This window comes from Hyperolius riggenbachi, chromosome 2 (genome assembly GCF_040937935.1).
Source record: "Hyperolius riggenbachi isolate aHypRig1 chromosome 2, aHypRig1.pri, whole genome shotgun sequence".
Classification (NCBI taxonomy): domain Eukaryota; kingdom Metazoa; phylum Chordata; class Amphibia; order Anura; family Hyperoliidae; genus Hyperolius; species Hyperolius riggenbachi.
In genome coordinates this window covers 417,844,427-417,865,567 of record NC_090647.1, presented here as the reverse complement: position 1 = coordinate 417,865,567, position 21,141 = coordinate 417,844,427, and the positions used below count along the sequence as shown (strand labels likewise).

The window sequence follows — 21,141 nt, the reverse complement described above, 5'->3', positions numbered from 1 at the left end:
ATTATATATTGATTGTATTTTGTCAACATCTTTAAAATAACAAAGGTTTACGTAGTCTCTGTGTTGCAATCATTCACAGTTTGTAGCTTGTGTTCCAATGAATAAGAGAATGAGAAGGTGTGAGTGTGAGGCCTGTCCATTATTGTGGTGACACCACCTCATCAGAGGCTTGTGTTCTACAGCACTTGGTGTCAATCATCAGCACTGTACAGTTCTCATAACATTATTTCTAATGAAACACTTTGTATTTTAGTATTTTAATGGCTATTTCTGATAACAAAGGGGAAGTTTATGAACTTCTTGTTAGCTTTTATTCATTTTTGATGCATGTTATGTCAATCTGTTTCCCTGTATTGCATAAAGTAGGTGGCACAACCTCTACTTTTGTTGTTCGCTTAGGGCTCTTCATCAGAGTACACATTTCTGAACTCATTGCCTTGTTGCCATCTGTCTATCTTAAGTGGTGTATCTCCAACCTTTAAGCCAATCTCAAATTCATGAGGTCCTTCAACCCCTGTTGCAAGGTAGACAGCAATTTTATTTTAAAAATACCAGTGTAACGATTGGTGTCAACATGCAGAGAGAATCTGATTATTGGTGATCTGCAGATTCACCAGTAATGCAGATATACACCAGATTATGAATGATCTGCAGAATCACTAATAATCCAGGTATGTCTAACCTCTGGACACCTGAGATATGAGTGTACAGTAGCACTTTGAGAGAGAGCCGCCAGAGGAACTGGAAGTATGAAGAAGAAGGGATTTCACCTCAGACTGTGGGTGAATCCCTAGGCCAAAGGCTCCCTAGGAAAGGGGCCTAGGCTTGGTTGCAGAAAGCACTGCTGCTAATATAAACAGGCTTGCCCTAACTAGGTGTGAGGGCCTATTCTCTATGCCCTGGAACCGGGTTAAGGTATAACATAGAACGGACACAGTATCCTAGTCTTGGGTGTGAGGTCCATAGTCACAACACCCTGGAACTGGTCTAAAGCATAACATAGAATAAGCATGAGAAAGTATTCTAGCTCAGTGTGGATTCCCAGGTCCTTCCTGGTTCAACCACACTGTTGGATCTGACTGAGGTCTGTGTGCTAACACATAAGCATTTGCAACGGCAGACGATGAGACTGAGGGACGAGTGGTTATATAGTGCAGCGCTAGCCAGCGCCGCCCAGTCCCTTCCAGCCAATCCGCATACAAACTTGGATCAGCTGACCAAGGGAGTCAGCTGATCCCTCTCTGCTTCCCATAAAGCTTCTGACTCGCCGCGCGCGCGCGTGTATTCCTCAGCCTATGTGCACAGGAAGGCTGCACCAGGTCAGACACATGTCGCCGCGCGTAAACCGCCGGACTGGATGCGGAAACGGACGCCACGCACACGCCGTTTGTTTGTTTTGATCTCTCTCTATTGTTTCTTGTAAATTATTACTGTATGCGTAGTTAGACATTATCAGTATTAATTACTTGTAGTGTCAGATTTATGTTATGTTGCATGAGGTTGATTAAAAAACTAAACAGAAAACAACAACCTTATCTTATGAATTATCTCAGCTTATCTGTCTCTTTTATCTGTTATCTTACAAATTATCCCTCATCTTTTGAGCTAATGGATTATCTCCATTAAACAAGGTGCAAAATAAGTTTGGTGAGATAATTCTTAAGATAAGTCTACTGAATCAACCCTAAAGTTACCAGTACATAGTTATGTAAAGGCTCATACAGACGCTCAACAAAAGTCTTTAAATGCACGATTATCAAACAACTGGAAGAAGTTGGACAACTTTTGTCAAGTAAAAGATGTGCAAACGACAAGGCGTTATCACTGATAAGAGGCGACTAATGACTGATAAGACGAAGCTCAAGTCAATCCAACTGCTGGACATATAGGTCATATTTCACACAGTGGATATTAACAGAATCATTATTTGATTTATTCAATAAAGAATGGTTTCAAATTCTTAAAAATTTAGTAAAGTGAACCAGAGATGAAGCACCCTCATGCATTTTACCATATAGATCAGTGGGAACATTAGAGAAAACACCTACCATGCTTTCTGTTTAATTCTGCACTACACAGCTTGTTTCTTATCAGCCCTGATAAAATCCCGGCTGAGCATTCAGTCTGGCTTTGCTGTAATGAACCAGCTATAATGATTCCTGAGCAGAGCCAGCAGGGGGCAGGCTTGGGCTTGAACAGACATGAGAGAACACAGACTGAGCTATAAATATTCCTGAGCAAAGCCAGAGTGAATGCTCCGTCTGGGATTTTATCAGGGCTGATTAGAAGCAAGCTGTGCAGTGCAGAATAAAACAGAAAGCAAGGTAGGTGTTTTCTCTAATGTTCCCACTGATATATATGGTAAAATGCATGAGGGTGCTTTGTCTCTGGTTCCCTTTAAAGGCTCACAAACATGTAATTTTTTTTCCACCTTCTTCTTCAATGCTGGAACTCATTGCCAGCAGTAACCCATCAATGGACTCATTCACATAGTGCATCTCTTTTTTTTTCTGAATGCTATGTGCTTTTTCATATCTAAGGACCAGTTCACACTATAGGTCTGATACATAAAAGGCTAGTAAATTTGATGTGCAAAGGCAGCACATGGCAATTTTACTGGTACCAATGCCAGGGGAACATAGTGCCCATTACACTATAAGCGGCACAGGCGTTACAAGGGTAATTGGTGCGTTGCTATGGCACGTTACCATAACGCTACCTGCTCATGGAACGTTTACCAGATTTTTGTGCTTCAGGCCCCATGTGTGTTGCATTTCTACTCAAATTGTTAAAATGTGGCCACGCACTTCCAGTAATGGAATATATATAAGAATATAAATAAGAAAAGGTAAATAAAAAGAACTGCTTAAAGAGACTCTGTAACAAATTTTTCAGCCTTAGTTCTTCTATCCTATAAGTTCCTTTGCCTGTTCTAATGTGCTCTGGCTTACTGCAGCCTTTCCTAATTGTACTGTCTCTGTAATAAATCTTATCTCCTTTCCTCTGTCGTGTCTGTCCGGCTAAGGCTTGAATGTGTGGAATGTGCAGGGCTGCTTGTGATTGGATAGAAGCGATACACACCCTCTGCAGGCCCCTTGCAGGCTCTGTATGACTCACACACTCTGCTTATGTGAGCCTATCACAAGCTGGTTAGTTTGTTTGTAAACACTGCCTAAAACTGGCAATTACAAGCCAGGATTGCAGCAGAGAGTGGCAGAAACAGCACAGAGGGGCCCAGGAGAACATAATGAATAGAATGGTATGCTTTTTGCTGTATAAATTTTAGAGTACAGATTCTCTTTAAGTGTAGTAGAGCTCATTCTTAACCCTCCCTCTTTTCAGCTGGCCAATTATTTTCCTACTAGTTTTAAAGCCTCCAAAATGGACTTCTGCTGTTAATGCCCATAAATACAGGTGGATGCGAAAGTTTGGGCAACCATGGTATTCGTCAATTTTCCTGTATAAATCTTTGGTTGTTACGATAAACAATGTTAGTTAAATATATCATATAGGAGACACACACATTGATATTTGAGAAGTGAAATGAAGTTTATTGGATTTATACAAAGTGCGAAATAATTGTTTAAATAAAATTAGGCAGGCGCATAAATTTGGGCACTGTGGTCATTTTATTGATTCTAAAACCTTTAGTACTAATTATTGAAACTCAAATTGGCTTGGTAAGCTCAGTGACCCCTGACCTACATACACAGGTGAATCCAATTATGATAAAGGGTATTTAAGGGGGTCAATTGTAAGTTTCCTTCCTCTTTTAATTTTCTTTGAAGAGTAGCAAAATGGAGGTCTCAAAACAACTCTCAAATGACCTGAAGACAAATATTTTTTTACCATCATGGTTTAGGGGAAGGTAACAGACAGCTGTCTCAGAGATTTCAGCTATCTGTTTCCACAGTTAGGAGCATACTGAGGAAATGGAAGACCACAGGCTCAGTTCAAGTTAAGGCAGTGGCAGACCAAGAAAAATCTCGGATAGACAGAAGTGACAAATGGTGAGAACAGTCAGAGTCAACCCACAGACCAGCACCAAAGACCTACAACATCATCTTGCTGCAGATGGAGTCACTGTGCATCGTTCATCCATTCAGCGCACTTTACACAAGGAGATGCTGTATGCGAGAGTGACGCAGAGGAAGCCCACAGCACAAACAGAGCTGCTTGAGGTATACTAAAGCACATTTGGAAAAGCCAGCTTCATTTTGGAATAAGGTGCTGTGGACTGATGAGTTATTTGGGCATAACAAGGGGAGTTTGCATGGAGGTAAAAGAACACAGCATTCCAAGAAAAAAACCTGCTACCTACAGTAAAATATGGTGGTGGTTGCATCATGCTGTGGGGCTGTGTGGCCAGTGTAGGGACTGGGAATCGTGTCAAAGTTAAGGGACGCATAGATTGCACTCAGTATCAGCAGATTCTGGAAACCAATGTCTAGGACGACCCTAAACACTGCTCAAAATCCACTAAGGCATTCATGCAGAGGAACAAGTACAACGTTCTGGAATGGCCATCTCAGTCCCCAGACCTGAATATAATTGAAAATCCGTGATGTGAGTTAAAGAGAGCTGTCCATGCTCAGAAGCCATCAAACCTGAATGAACTAGAGATGTTTTGTAAAGAGCAATGGTCCAAAATACCTTCAACCAGAATCCAGACTCTCATTGGAACCTACAGGAAGCGTTTAGAGGCTGTAATTTCTGCAAAAGGAGGATCTATTAAATATTGATTTCATTTCTTTTTTGTGGTGCCCAAATTTATGCACCTGCCTAATTTTGTTTAAACAATTATTGCACACTTTCTGTAAATCCAATAAACTTCATTTCACTTCTCACATGTCACTGTGTGTGTCTCCTATAGAATATATTTATTGGACATTTTTTATCGTAACAACCAACGATTTATACAGGAAAATCATGACAATTAACAAGGTCGCCCAAACTTTCGCATCCCACTGTAGCACTGTACTTGGTCACTGAACAATCTGAACTTAGCATAAGCAATACATACTTACAGGAACATGTTGGATCTGATCCTGTCCATTCTGAATTAAACTGGCACACACGGGCGGGGGTCCCCTGCAGCTCATAGCCACCAACGCAAAAATAGTCACAGGTTGCACCATAGTTATCACCAGCTCCTGAGCACTTGATGTATCCATTTTCTGGGGCATTCAGCTTAACACAGCGCCTGACTTGGTGAAAAGACAAACAAATTATGTAGTAAAAAGCTGGTAATGTTTATTCTATAATATTATTTTTGCTTTCTTGCAAAACAATACTGTTTCATATGTATGAACAATGCCTATGTATGCATAGTATATGTATACATATAAAGACATCTTATTTACTCAATAAAAGCATTTGACATGCACAGTCACATAAACACTGTACAGACAAGGCCAATGTTTACATACGTATAGATCTGTGTAGCGCTCAACATAAAAGTTCACATAAAATCATAGAATAGTAGTCCAGGTCGGTGATATACAGTCCTAGGATATTTTTATTTATTTATTTATTTGTTGTATTTATAAAGCGCCAACATATTACGCAGCGCTGGACATTAATTTAGGTTACAGACAATATTTAGGGGTGACAAACAGCAATATGACAATACAGGAATACAAGAAAACCAGATCACACAGCACAGTATGAGTACAAGGTAATGCTTAGTCAGTCACTGGATGGGAGCATGGAGTTAGGCAAGTTAGGTTCACTCAAATGCATAGCATGGGTGCACAGTAATAGAGGTGCATGATCAGGTAGGACACAAAAGGAGTGAGGACCCTGCCCAAAGGCTTACAATCTAGAGGGAGAGGTAGGGACACGAGAGGTAGGGGACCAGAGTTCGGCTGTGGGTTTAGAGCAATTGTGAGGGGTGGTAGACAAGAGTGAAAAGTTGAGTTTTGAGGGCCTTCTTGAAGGTGTTGAAGGAGGGGGCTGCCCTAATGGGTGGAGGTAGGGAGTTCCATAGTGTCGGAGCGGCTCTTGAGAAGTCTTGGAGGCGTGCATGGGACTGGGTGATGCGGGGGACGGTCAGGCGAAGTTCATTGGAGGAGCGGAGTGAGCGGCTTGGTGTGTATCTCTGAGTAAGATCAGAAATGTAGGTTGGACAGGTTTTGTGGATGGATTTGTAGGTCAGACACAATATCTTGAATCTGATTCTGGATAGGAAGCCAGTGGAGGGATTCACGGAGGGGAGCCGCCCTGGTGGAGCGATGGGAGGAGTGGATAATTCTGGCAGCCGCATTCATGATGGACTGCAGTGGGGCTATTCGGGTCTTAGGGAGTCCAGACAGAAGGGCATTGCAGTAGTCGAGGCGGGAAATTATGAGGGCATGGATGAGGAGTTTGGTGGTGGCAGGGGTCAGGAAAGGGCGAATCTTACAGATGTTCCGAAGGTGGAAGTTGCAGGACTTTGTGAGGTTTTGGATGTGGGGAGTGAAGGAGAGTGCGGAGTCCAGGGTGACACCCAGACAGCGGGCTTGAGAGGTAGGGTGAATAGTAGTGTGATTAACAGTGACATGCACATCTGGGAGGTCCAGGGATGACCGGGGTGGGAAGATCATAAATTCCGTTTTGTCTAGATTTAGTTTTAGGAACCTAGCGGACATCCAGGAGGAGATGGCAGATAGGCAGGAGGAGCCCTTGATCATGGTAGTGGTGGATATGTCAGGGGTGTGGAGATAGATTTGGGTGTCATCTGCATACAGATGATAGTTAAAACCCATGGAGGAGATAACCTTGCCAATGGAGGATGTGTATAGGGAGAACAGTAGGGGGCCAAGGACCGAGCCTTGGGGGACTCCCACTGAGAGGTGGTTGGGGGTGGACGAGGACTCATTGAAGGAGGTCGTGAAGGAGCGGTTGGAGAGGTAGGATGAAAGCCAGGTCAGGGCGAGATCGTGAATGCCCATGGATTGGAGGGACTGGAGGAGTAGGGGATGATCTACTGTATCAAAAGCTGCTGAAAGGTCAAGGAGGAGGAGAATGGTGTATTTACCTTCAGCTTTAGCTAAGGCAAGGTCATTGACCACTTTGGTGAGAGCCGTTTCGGTTGAGTGGGCAGGCCGAAATCCAGATTGCAGTGGGTCTAGTAGTGAGTTGGCATTGAGGTACTGGGTCAGGCGTTTGTGAACCAGATGCTCAAGGAGTTTTGAGGCGAAGGGGAGGAGGGAGATCGGGCGGTAGTTGGAGGGTAGCGAGGGGTCGAGGGAGGGTTTCTTGAGCAGAGGCAGTACAGTGGCCTGCTTGAAGTCTGAGGGGAAGGTGCCTGTGGATAGGGAGAGGTTAAACATGGTAGTGAGGACTGGGGCCAGATCCGTAAACAACCAATCCACACACAATTCACACAGGGTACTCTCACCGACTCAGGTGGCTGATTATGTTACAGATCAGCAAAAAAAGGCATATCAGAAAGATCTTTGACCACTTGCATCCATTTTTATCTGGAACTCAGAAAAAATAAAGGCACATAGCGGAGCCTCTGGCGTGTTGGAACTGGGAGATACTAGTGCGGAAGCTCTGTGGGACGCTGAGGATTTTATATACAATGCACATGTTTCTATCTAAATGTTAGTGCACTGATATGCTTTTAAACTTTTTAAATAAAGCAGTATTACACTATGCAACGTTTGTTTTAAGTTTTTAAGGAGATGCATATTTTAAGAGGAGTCCGGAGGATCAAAGACTTGATAAGCGCTGTGAGCTGGTCTTCTCCTGCATGATCAGCACATCCATCTGGTGAGCGTATAACAGTTTTATGAGATTGCTGGTGGAGGGCTGCCAGGCTTGAACACTTATACACGTGTGAGGGTGCATGAGACAGTTATACCATTGTTCAGAAGCTGGATTACGCTATGTGCCTTTATTTTTTCTGAGTTCCAGATACAAATGGATGCAAGTGGTCAAAAATCTTTCTGATGTGCCTTTTTTGCTGATCTGTATCATAATCAGCCACCTGAGTCGGTGAGAGTACCCTGTGTGGATTGTTTGTGGATTGTTTGTTTATCCTAGGACTGTATATCACCGACCTGGACTACTATTCTATGATTTTATGTGAACTTTTATGCTGAGCGCTACACAGATCTATAGATATACTATTTCAGGGAGGTTACCCCCCATTGTGTGGCGATCAATTTGTGCTTGTTCCTTTTTTCCCAGACAGAGGAGCGCTCATAACCACATTGTTGTTACAATGTTTACATACCTCTGACTTTCACATTAAATTTGCATGATGCTTTGTTCTCTGCTCGGTCATACACTGTGTACTGGATTTTATGGTCTCCTTCTGGGAATTCTGACCCCGATGGCAGTCCTTTTAATACAACACTGGAAGAGAAGAATCAGCATAATGAACGTGTCAATCCTACTAATTTCCTGTATCACAGAGTGCAACAGAAAATTGCAGCTTGTGAAGTGGTAATAATATTAGAATATACTTAAAAGTTCCTTTCATCTAAAAAAATGAATTTGATTGATATAATATATTAGATGGAAAAGCGCTGAATTATGGTGTGAAGATGATTGCTATAGCTACGGGTCATCCCCCAACATTGAGACAAATTCAGCAAATTGTCGGTTCTCATTACTTTCGCTTTCAGTAGTTTTACTGCAAATTTAAACAGAGGTCAATACAGACAAATGCATCCTGAATTACTTCTCATGAGGGGGAGACCATGCACGAGACCCCATAGACCAGCATAGGGCTAGTAGTAAAACATTGCATCATATTATCATGACAGTGAATAAATTGCAAAAAAAACCAACAACAAATGAGCTGGTTGTTCCTACTACCCATAAATTGACAGCGAGACCCTATATAGAAACATGTCTTGTGATCCAGAGAGTCATTCCTAACTGATAATGGTTTCACCCTCCCCCGAAAGTAGGGAAGATATAAAATCCAACAAAGATTAAAAGAAAGAGAGCATAAGTAGAGCTATCCATTCCAATGCCACTTAAAAGTGCTCAGAGATTATTTATCATTATATCTTTTAGGGCCTGAGCCCACTGATGCAGTTGTGTCAGCTTTTCAGTTACGCATCAATGTTACAGAAAAGCGGACACAACTGCATTAGTGGGCTCAGGCCCTTAGAGTAGGAAACCACAGTTGTATTCAGGTCTTTCAAATTTTGGAATTTTTTTACGTGTGCACATTTGAGAATGCTTGGTAAGGTTCTTGTTTACAAGAAGCGAGTTCATACTGGACCTGACTTCGTTTTTATTCAATTTTTTGGAAAGGATATTGCAGTATTCAGTAAATTCTGCTCCAAAACCTAGTCAGGCGTTAACAGGACCACCCTATATGAATCATGTCAACTTCAGGATTGCAGCCTTAAAAGCATATAGGGTCAGAGGAGCATCGGAGCTTGGCTAACTTCTATGGAACCAAGTAATGTTGGTGTTCGAATTTGGTACAGTGAATTTGAACACTTGAATACTCCAAACTGGAAGTAGGAAGTGACATGGAGGGCACTGAACTCCTCCTGACCCTGCCCGCTCGGTCTGGTGCTGGTGGAAGTATTTGAGTGTTCAATTTCACTATACCAAATTCAAACACGTACACTAGATCCAAGCACCACTGAGTTAGGACTCTGTATGTTGGTTCGACCATATGTACTATACATTGGTAAGAACCGTTTGCATTTCTGTCCATTCCACCCAACCATTCCACAATGTGGTTACTAAAAAGTCTGATTCACATTTCTGGGCATATGTGTAGGATGACTAAGGGTACAAGCAAGAGTGCTGGAAATTTCTTATCCTACAACAGGGTAGCTATACAATGTCTAATCTGGACCAGAAAGGTTCTGTTTGGGTAACCTGATATTTATCACAAAATTTACTACATAAACAAATGAAACACTAAGGCCCATATACTATTAACTTTGTCTCCTTAGTTTTCACCTAGGAGATAATGTTTTGCCTTCTCCTTAAAATAACTTTTAAGAACTTTGCATTTGAAAAACTACTCAAAAGTAGGTGAAAAGGTACTATCAAAATTATTATAGGATAGGGTGTCATGGTTCTGTAGTTAAGCAGCTAGGACTCTTATCTTGAAGCTCTAGAGCAGCCTTTCTCAACCTTTTTACCTTGGAGGAACCCTGTAAATAACTTTTGGATCTCAAGGAACCCCTGCAAACAATTTTTTGGTCTCGAGGAACCCCTACATTTATTTTGCAGGAGGCTTGATATAGGTTCGGCTGCTAATTTCACTACCCCCTATTACACTGCCACTCATTATACTGTCTCCTGAGCCCCCAATTTAGTGCTTCTTGTTACAGTACCACCTATTATAGTGTTGCTTTATTATACTTACCCCACGATGGGGTAAAATGCCAGGGAACCCCTGCAGAGTCCTCAAGGAACCCTGGGGTTCCAGGGAACCCTGGTTGAGAAAGCCTGCTCTAGAGTCACAGGATACAAATCCCAGACAGAATATTATTTTCTTGGGATTCTCCTATGTGCTACAGGTTTTCTTTAACAAATCAGCAACATACCACAAGTTTTTATTAACTTCTTTCTGCAAATATTGGCCCCAGATTTTAGTAAGAACATTATATTGTGAGCCCCACTGAAAGTAAGCTTCTGAACCCCTCTATGCTCTCTGCAAAGTGCTGGAGAAAATGTTTCATCTTTTATATAAACACATAATAATAACAGTTTCGAAGTAGGATCAATAAACTGTAACAGAGGCAGTTATCAATTATACTATCAATAAGGGATAATAAAATGACGTCTTTCTCTTATAGCTTATTAATAGTAGGTAGGTGTATATTATTTCTACTATTTTGGTTCATTTACCAAAGGAAAGCTGTAGTTATTTTTTTCATTTCCTCCTGATTACGTTGTGTTTAACTGGAATTTTCCTTGTTCCATGGGTCACATAGCAAATACATATTAAAAAGCTTACTCTGTTAATATTCCGTCTGCTGTGTCACGTCCCTCTGGAGTGTCCCAGAAAACTCTTACAGTCAGTTTATTAGGCTCTGCTACTTTCTCCTTTACACTAGGACATTGGATCCTTGGTGGCTCCAAGTCTGCAAAGACATCAGAAAGTGTCACGTGACGTGATGAATGCATCACCTGACATCACCGTCCAATAGTTAGGCAGGGAAATAAACTGTTACAATGCAGTGTTGTGAAGTAGCCAACAGCGTCAGGTTACAAAAGATTTCTAATTAGAAATTAAGCCCAGTGTTTAATTAACAAAGCATGACTAGAGCCCAGACATAATGGACTCCGACTCCTATATATACACGACTCAGACATAATGAGGCTGGAAAAGCAAATTTCAGATAACAAAACATTTTTAATTAGGCATTAAACAAACTTGTGAAGAGAGGCTTACTAGATTGTCACAACTTTAGCATTGTATCCTATGGCTAAAAAAACCACTCCAAGGTTTTGTTGTGACAGGTGCAGGTCCAGAGGCTGAAATAATTGCTAATGCACGTGTGTGTGTGTGTGTGTGTGTGTGTATATACAGTATATATATATATATATATGTATATATATATATATATATATATATCTATATATATATACACACACACACACACACACATTTATGATATATATATATATATATAGATAGATAGATAGATAGATAGATAGATAGATAGATAGATAGATAGATAGATAGATAGATGTATATATATCCCTGTATGCCTCCTCCCAGTATGTTAGAAAATGGCATCATTCTTACAATTTCTTTTTTACCCGCTTAATTTAAACCTCAGCCTACATCAAGATAGGATTTCTTGCATTAGGCTTTAAGCTAGCAAGCATGAATCCATTGTAAAATGTGTTTTAGTCCCTTAGCCACGATCAAACATGAACTGTTCCTCCCTAGCTCCTTCAATGTTATCTCTGTACTGCAGAACAGGTCTTTCTGTACACTGTGCATGAAGTGACATAGTCGGATGATCACAGAGTAATGGTATTCTAGTTTCTGTTAGATGGTGCTTCATAAATGTACAAATGTTCTGCCCAACTGCAAAGAAAAATATACAGCAAATAAACTTTGAAGGAAGGTGCACCAAACATTAGTTCAGTATAAGAGAATGCTTTTACTGCCATCTTGTGGTAATTGCAGAGTAATGCTAGATAAACATGATAGCTCTTCAATCTACAGAGTGAAAATGGCTTGGTTAATAGGGATTTTCTGTACTTCAAAGCTTTGTGCCGCAATAAAGAGTACATCTAATACTGTAAAATGCAACAGCATAAAGCATCTCAGTGTCACACAAGTGTTTTACATTTTATGTTACAAGGAGGTTTATGGGTAGCGGCGACGGATAGCGGCCAATCGGCGGCGATTGAGTTATGCACGCAGCTAGCAAAGTGCTAGCTGCGTGCAATAAAGAAAATTGTGAAAATCGGCCCAGCAGGGCCTGAGCAATCCTCCTGCGCAGGTTACCCCAAGCTCAGCTTGGGATAACCGGCAAGAAGGTTAACTTCCCACCTGTGCAGCTAATCCCAGCCATTAGGATAATTCAATTTGGGGAGTCCCCCACTGTTGGGTGTGGTGGTGGTGGATTATCTCCTGTGTAAGTAGCAGATAAGTATATTGAGCAACAAACATATTTTTGCAGGACCTATCTGAAGGCCAAAAGCATGAACAATTTGCGCTATATGTTATTTATATTTATTTCACCACTATTTATATAATTGAAATGGAGGTGCAGCATATGCACTATCTTGTAACATCAGGTATATCTATTTGTTTGGTAATTAGTTTTGGCTAAGCGCAGCATTAATAGTATAGAGGGTTCCTACACTGATGAGGGTTCCTACACTGGATCAGTGGGCTGTAGAAGGATCCAGGAAGCCTCTGGATCATCAAAGGGTTTCCCACTACTCAAGTAAATATCTAACACTTTAAGTACCCTTTAACTGAACGGACTATCTTTCCCTCAGTAATGGTGGAGTTTCATTTTAATTCTTATAAGTCTTTCATGGTCAATTCAGTTTGTGTAACCACATGCTATTCTTTACCTTGCTGAAGTTGGGCATGTTAGTAATCACCATAGGAGATGAAAATCTGTACACAGAGTACTGATCTAATACAACTGCATCACTACAGCTCTTAAAGACTTTTAGGGAGGAAAGGATTGAAGGTAAAAATTATATTTAGTAGAAAGGAGAGTACAAAATACAACTGCATCATGTTTTACTTGCCCACAAATAAATTCACCATAGGCAATAAAAAAAATTCCATCTCTATAATTCAGCAATGATAGCATTAGAACTGTGAGGATTTGTGGCAGAGAGGTTTTGTCATTCACGTGCTGGATATTAAAATAGAAATGTATTAATATTAGTTTAAAAAAAAGCCTTTGTATCCATTTTGGATGTGATAACAATATGTATTATATACTGTAAAATGTATTTATGTATTTACTTTTTGTTCAGGGTCATGTCACATGGCAGGCAGGCGGGCATTAATCATTAATACACTAGACTAGCATCATAAGTAACTGCTGCCAAAATGGCATTTTTCGGTTCTTGCTGCCCGGCAACTGGTTATTAACAACGGTTTTGTGGAGCAACACGTGGCTGCTGGCAGTCACACACCTAGTACAAATCCGTAATTAGCAAACACATGCCACATTAAACTAAGTTGCTGTGCTGTAGCTTTGCTGATAATATTCAACATATTAAAAATCCAGCAAACATAGCAACATCCTTTTATCTACAATGGTTATTGTGAAGATTTCTAAACTTCAACAAACAGAACCAACAGACAAACCAGGAGGTAACAGAATCCAAAAAACTGAAACATCAATTTCTAGTAACGGTTATATTTTTTATCTTGATTCTATATCCGGTTACTAGGCTGCCTGATATAATATGTTATCAGTACATACGCCTCTGTGCTGCTAGCATTGCTCCTATCCCCAGATTGGAAGGCATTGGTCTACAGCTAATGAGTTTCTTTTTCCTGTAATTCACTGTAGATTGAAGACAAAGATGCGGTTAGTCTTCAGAATGTACACAGTTTATGTGACGTTCAATCTCTCTGGACATGACCTTGCTGTCAGTGACTAGCTCAGTACATTATGGAAGATATACTGTTTATCACGTTCTGTAAATTATCTGCGTTAAGACATGACGTGACTGTACATGTCTGCAAAGCAGTGGATATAAGATTCTGTCTTTCAGGCTTCACTCAACTTGCCTTAAAAATGCATATAAATTAGATAAAAATCAATTTCCTTCCTGCTTAAAATGCAGTTACAAAAAAAGCATGTGAGGTTTTGTGAATTTGGATGTATGTTTAAAAATCTGTACTGTGTTCAGGGACTGTGTTTATCTATAATTATGTAATGTACACTTTCCACAGAACTTAACGTGTACCTGAGACGAGAAGCATTGCAGGTTCCATACTTACCTGCGGCTTTCTTAAGCCCCCTTGAGGCCGCCGTCCCTCGCCGTCTCCTCGAGTGGCTCCTGTCTGCGGGAGCGTGACGGGGGAGTGCACCTGGCCAGACCGCACATGCACGATAAAGCCTGGCTCGGCCAGGCTTTCAGGCACTATTGCGGGTGACAGGAGCCACCTGGGGAGACGGCAAGGGACGAGCGGCCTCAAGGGGGCTTGAGGAAGACCCAGGTAAGTATGGAACCTAAGACGAGAAGCCTCTTTAAAGTGAACCTCCAGACTAAAAATCGACTCAGCAGCACTGAAAAGGCTTGGTGTTTCTTTAACAGTTTCACAGCATCAGAACTTTGTTTCTCTTATACAAGCCTCATTTTTAGCTGCACAGAAGAAAACTGCATGGACAGTTTTCCCCTTATGCTGTGCAAAGCATGATGGGATTTCTGATGTTGTTGTTCTCGCTCTGCTGTTTTGGTGCAATTTTTTTTTTGACATTTTTAATTTGACATTTGAAGCCTAGCGTGTGCAGCTGGGAGGGGTTATCAGGACACAGGACAGTTGGAACTGTGTCTCATGCTCCCTGTCACCTCCTTTCAACCAAAAAGATGGCTGCCCCCATGACAAAGATGGCAGCCCCCATGAATCACAAACATTTACCTGTTCTTTTAAAACAGGGTGGGTAAAATATTATATTACCTATCTATTCTAATTAACATAACTAATGTAACTTAATAACAGTATGTTTGTTTAGGCTGAAGTTCCCCTTTAAACCCCGCTTTAACCCTTAGATTGCCAGCTATATTTTTTAAAATGCTACATGCCAGTGCCTTCTATGTTTGAAATGTGTTTATTAAATGCCTTGCCCAAATCTACATGTACCAAAATCCAGATTAGTCAGTAGGATTGTCACTGAGGTACATAGATTTGAGATTATTGAGAATTATGCTAATTATTATGATACAAATACAGAACAATCTCTCCTCTCTAATCTCCAGATCCCATTTAACTACAGCAGAGTCCCCAGTATCCGGCACTGTCGGGGTTTGCCTGATGCCAGTGGATATAATGTGCTTGCTGGTTGCTTGAGCAAAATGCACAAACCTCCCCCCTAGATTCTTACTGAGCCTCCAGTGATGTCTAGCAGCCTTTCTGCAGCACCTTTACATCTTTCCCCATGCACACAAGCCAGCGTGTCACCACAAGTGACATGCCATCCTGCATGCATGGATGCCAGAAGTCACTAGGAGCTCACGAGGAGCTGCAGAAAGGCTGCTAGATATTGCTGGAGGCTTGGTAAGTCTTTTACAAAACCTGCAACAACCAAAGTCCCCATTACCCCTCAGGCATGCAGGTTAGTTGAAACAAGGAAAAAAGCTGGCACATCCAAAATTAATTTTTATTGGTTCCATGTAAAAAAATATGGCCAACGTTTCGGAGCCACGTAGGACCCCTTTATCAAGGCAATATTTTCTCGGAGGCAAAAATCTGTCTGCTGCTGTGCAAAAGTTCCTGCAAAGGAAGTGGGAGTCTGGCTCCTCTAACACTCGCTGGCAGCAATGTGTATTGTCTGGGATCAGCAGCAGCCGACTACCAATGTGATGCAGGTTAGTTGAGACTTCTGGTTGCCTGAGTTCCGGATATTGGGGACTCTGCTGTACTTGTGTTCTGGATCCTATTCCCTCCCACCTCATTTTACAGCGCTCCTTATACTTTATCCTTGCTTTAATATTTATTTTTAACCCGTCCCTTTCTAGTAGCCTTTTTCATCCTCTAGAAGGTTGTCATTTCACCAATACATAAAAAGACCATCTCTGGGTACCACATGTCCCCAGCTCTAGCCATTTCGTCACTCCAGGCGAGAGAACCTGTGGCACCCCCATATGACGTCCATATATCCATATACCCCCCATGGCGTCTCTCAACCCCCTCCCCCCCCCCTCCCAGGCAAGTGCTGGGCCCCTTGGTTTTTTCAGTGTGTGAGTGCTGCCATGGGGGAGTGTGTCTTTACTGGTCATGTGCAAGTATGGTGTGCTGCCATGGAGGAGTGTGTCTTTACTGGTCATGTGCAAGTATGGTCCGTGTATGTCCAGTATAACAAAGGAACTTCCTGCACACAGGAAAAGAAGCTTTGCAAGGCAACTTCTTTCTACTGGACATGCAAGGACCTTAATCACGCATGTCCAGTATGAACGCACTCGTCTACAGCATCACTCACACACTAAGAAAGCCTATTCGATAGGGACTCAACACTAATGGTGGGGTGTAAGATGCAGGAAACCTTTTCAGAGGCTCACTAATGAGCCAAGTATTAATGTGTACATTTATTTTATTTGCGTCGGAAATGCTTTAAAGTGTTCGTCAGATAGTCCGTAGTCAATGACTACTGCGCATGCACAGCCCTGGTCGCGCTCCTGCATCTAGGAGCATTCTGCACCTGCGCATTTACAAGCCTTAGCTAACTGCATAGGCGCAGATTGCTACTAGCTACAGATGCATAACCAAGAAAGAGCACGGCCAGGGCCACCATGCATGCGCAGTAGTCTCGGACTACTACAAGCCCCGAAGGTCACAGAGGGAGCCCATGGCCTACAGGGGGAGCTGGAGGAAGCCCCAGGTAAGTATAAATGCTTGTATTTATTTAATCTCAGGTTTTCTTTAAAAGGAACCTAAAGTGACAGTAAGGTTCCCAGTTTAACTTACCTGTGGTTTCTTCTAGACCCCCTGTAGTCATCCTTATCCCACACTGTCATTCTGCTCTTCTACCTTCAGCAGCTGTGCCCCTATGAAATTGTGCTGACTCAGCCAGTTGTGGGCTACTGCTTATGCCTGGCCCCAGCTGTGTGCCTCCTCAATCATGCTCCCATGGTCAAGGAATGTTCAGCACATGCGCAGCTGCAATTCTTTCTAATTGCACAAGCGAAGAACACTTTTGACCATAGGAGTGCAATCCAGCCAGAGCCTGGCAGGGGCTGTGCATGCAGTTTCAGAGGAGACAGCTACTGAATGGAATGAGGCAGAAAGACAAAAAGGGACCAGGATGACTAGAGGGGGCTGGAAGAAGTCCCTGGACACCTTATGTGTGTGCTGTGTTTGTATTATAAGACAGGCAGGGGAAACAGACACTTCAAATCATTAGGCTGAGATTGTTCCTTCCTCCACTGCCTGGATGACCAGCACCAGCAGCGTACAACTACAAGACCTCTGACCTCCAAGCAACTTTAGCTGGCAGAGACAGCCTGCTGAGTGATAAAGATCAGAGGTATGGTGAGCACGGAGGTGAAGGCACAGGATGGACAGAGGTGAATAGTGCCTTTACTTACAGCAGAGACAAAGCACAAGATAACCAGCTGTCAGCTGAACCCCTCTTCTTTATTGCTCTGGCACCCGGGGAGGCTTTAATCTGTGCCGTGCAGAAGAAACTAGGCGACATAATAGCAGGCTAAGCTAGGCTGCAATGAGCATGCAGCAGCTGCCTTCTGTTGCTTAACGCTGCTCTGCTAGACTGCTACTACTCTGTTCCGGGTTCTTAATTTGCAGACTCCCCGCCACTGTGTTAAGCCGCACTCTGCACTGCCTGTACACCCGCACAGGCTTCACTGTACACAGAAAAGCAGGGCGCTGTGAATGGAACGGGGCGACATTGTGCAGAGTAGACAAACTGATTATTTGCTACAGCCTATGTAGCTTGCACCGGCCATGGTGACGGGCGGGGGGCGGAGTTAGAGGCGGCACCGCACGTAGTAAACAAAATACTCGTGCCATCATAAAAAAAAACCCCACAAACTTCAGTAGCAGTCGCGGCGCGCGGCCCCCTGCGTTGCGCTCATACCATCCCACCGCGCTTCAGGCGAATATTTATAGTTGCCTGATGGGTGAGACGCCTCTGTCAGCCACTGCCTAGTTTCACTTCTCCCCTTCACCTCCAAATTACTAGAATGCCATGTCCATGCAGAATTAAGTGATCACTTAACTCCCTGGTCACCCAACTCCAGTCTGGCTTGACCTCCAACAACTGCAGAGAAACAACCCCCACAAAAGTAGCCAATGACCTCCTAACAGCTAAATCCAAAGGCCATTACTCCATTCAGTACAGTCTTTGATGTGCTTGGATCAAAGACTTCCTTACCAACAGGATGCAGCTAGCAGATTCGGCAGTTACTTTTCCACTGTAAGATTCACTAATACAGGTGCCCTGCAGGGTTCAGCAGTCCTCCTGCTGAATCCAAGCCCCCTCTGGAATGTAACCTCCTGGACTTCATCCCCAGTATCTCTGGGGTGCTACCGTACTGCACCTATGTCGTACACCGTACGTGTCTTAATATAGTTTTCCATCGGTTGCACTGTGTCTCTGGTTGTAATGTCATATGACACTATGTTGTTATTTGCACTGTTATTATGTTATATGTTGTTATTTGCAATATGTTTTTGCTTCATGTAATTGCCTTGTGTAATGCAAATAATTCTGGGTAGGGCACCTGACGCACTTGGTGAATAAAGAGGATTCTAATTTGGATTCTGATTTTCATCCTGCTTAATTTATCCTCTGAGTTTGACATTGTTGACCCCAATCTGCTCCTCCAGGCACTGTCATTTTTAGATATTAGGAGCCTCATTGTTTCTTGGATATATTCGTATCTCTCTCTACAGTATTTTTCTGTCTATTAGTGAATCAACCCCCCATTGCCCCATCTCTTGTTTCCTTCCCCTTCCTTTAGATTGTAAACTGCCAAGGGCATTATTCTTTCCCTTTTGTGTCTTGTAAGTTGTACATTTTATCACCATATTATTGTCACTATAACTATTACATTGTCCACCACTTCTGTATTATGTACCAACATCTGTATTCTTATGTATACCATACTAGTTGTATCCACTTTTATGTACATGTTTGTTTTCTTACGCAGCACCGTCGTGCCCCGGAAGATGATCACGCTATGTGATAATCAGAAAACATATATGAAAAATATAATTCATGAAGCAAGAAAAATAAAATCAAATTATTTTAGATTTCATTTTAAAAAGTCTGATGATTAGAAAAGCACTAAGCAATCCTGCTTTGATAATAAACATGCTATTATTCTCTCACATTGTGCCATTAATGTGTTTTTGAAAATGAAACATACCAACACAGGTTGCTGCTCTCCCACTCCAGTTCTTGCTGTCCATGCAGGTTACAACTCTGTCTCCTTTCAGCTGGTAGCCAGGTGAGCAGTAATATTCACATCTGGAGTTAAAGTATGCACCATCTGTACATTTAAATCCTCCATTTTCAGGCATAGTGAGAGGTAGACATCTTTTTTCTAAAGAAAATAAAAATACATACAGTGATGTGAAAGACGATTTGCCCCCTTCCTGATTTCTTATTCTTTTGCATGTTTGTCACACTTAAATGTTTCTGCTCATCAAAAACCGTTAACTATTAGTCAAAGATAACATAATTGAACACAAAATGCAGTTTTAAATGATGGTTTTTATTATTTAGTGAGAAAAAAAACTCAAAACCTACATGGCCCTGTGTGAAAAAGAAATTGCCCCCTGAACCTAATAACTGGTTGGGCCACCCTTAGCAGCAATAACTGCAATCAAGCGTTTGAGATAACTTGCAACGAGTCTTTTACAGCGCTCTGGAGGAATTTTGGCCCACTCATCTTTGCAGAATTGTTGTAATTCAGCTTTATTTGAGGGTTTTCTAGCATGAACAGCCTTTTTAAGGTCATGCCACAACATCTCAATAGGATTCAGGTGAGGACTTTGACTAGGCTACTCCAAAGTTTTTCTTCAGCCATTCAGAGGTGAATTTGCTGGTGTGTTTTGGGTCATTGTCCTGCTGCAGCACCCAAGATCGCTTCAGCTTGGATTGACGAACAGATGGCCGGACATTCTCCTTCAGGATTTTTTGGTAGACAGTAGAATTCATGGTTCCATCTATCACAGCAAGCCTTCCAGGTCCTGACGCAGCAACAACCCCAGACCATCACACTACCACCACCACCATATTTTACTGTTGGTATGATGTTCTTTTGCTGAAATGCTGTGTTACTTCTATGGCACATGTAACAGGACATGCACCTTCCAAAAAGTTCAACTTTTGTCTCGTCGGTCCACAAGGTATTTTCCCAAAAGTCTTGGCAATCATTGAGATGTTTTTTAGCAAAATTGAGACGAGCCTTAATGTTCTTTTTGCTTAAAAGTGGTTTGCGCCTTGGATATCTTCCATGCAGGCCGTTTTTGCCCAGTCCCTTTCTTATGGTGGAGTCGTGAACACTGACCTTAATTGAGGCAAGTGAGGCCTGCAGTTCTTTAGATGTTGTCCTGGGGTCTTTTGTGGCCTCTCGGATGAGTTTTCTCTGCGCTCTTGGGGTAATTTTGGTTAGCCGGCCACTCCTGGGAAGGTTCATCACTGTTCCATGTTTTTGCCATTTGTGGATAATGGCTCTCACTGTGGTTCGCTGAAATCCCAAAGCTTTAGAAATGGCTTTATAACCTTTACCAGACTGATAGATCTCAATTACTTTTATTCTCATTTGTTCCTGAATTTCTTTGGATCTTGGCATGATGTCTAGCTTTTGAGGTGCTTTTGGTCTACTTCTCTGTGTCAGATAGCTATATAAGGGCTCTTTCACATCAGCCAACGCGTGCAGGAGCCGTTCTCCTGCACACGTTGTCTGCCTGCGGCATGTCGTCGGGTATCTGCGGTGCAACGCAATCAGCAGCGGTAGCTGGTAATTAAACCCGACGGAAAA

The 21,141-nt window shown here is 42.2% G+C and overlaps 1 protein-coding gene across 2 annotated transcripts in view; it reads right to left on the bottom strand.

Moving 5' to 3' along the window:
• Positions 1 to 21,141, bottom strand: part of SRPX (sushi repeat containing protein X-linked) — a 196,877-nt gene that overhangs the window by 22,403 nt on the left and 153,333 nt on the right. For both annotated transcript variants that reach the window (XM_068269881.1, XM_068269882.1), the window contains 4 exons: positions 19,522 to 19,698; positions 10,931 to 11,057; positions 8,225 to 8,346; positions 5,028 to 5,207 (listed from right to left, as the gene is read on the bottom strand). In XM_068269881.1, coding sequence (XP_068125982.1) covers positions 5,028 to 5,207; positions 8,225 to 8,346; positions 10,931 to 11,057; positions 19,522 to 19,698 — 606 coding nt within the window. The remainder of the gene's footprint in view (positions 1 to 5,027; positions 5,208 to 8,224; positions 8,347 to 10,930; positions 11,058 to 19,521; positions 19,699 to 21,141) is intronic.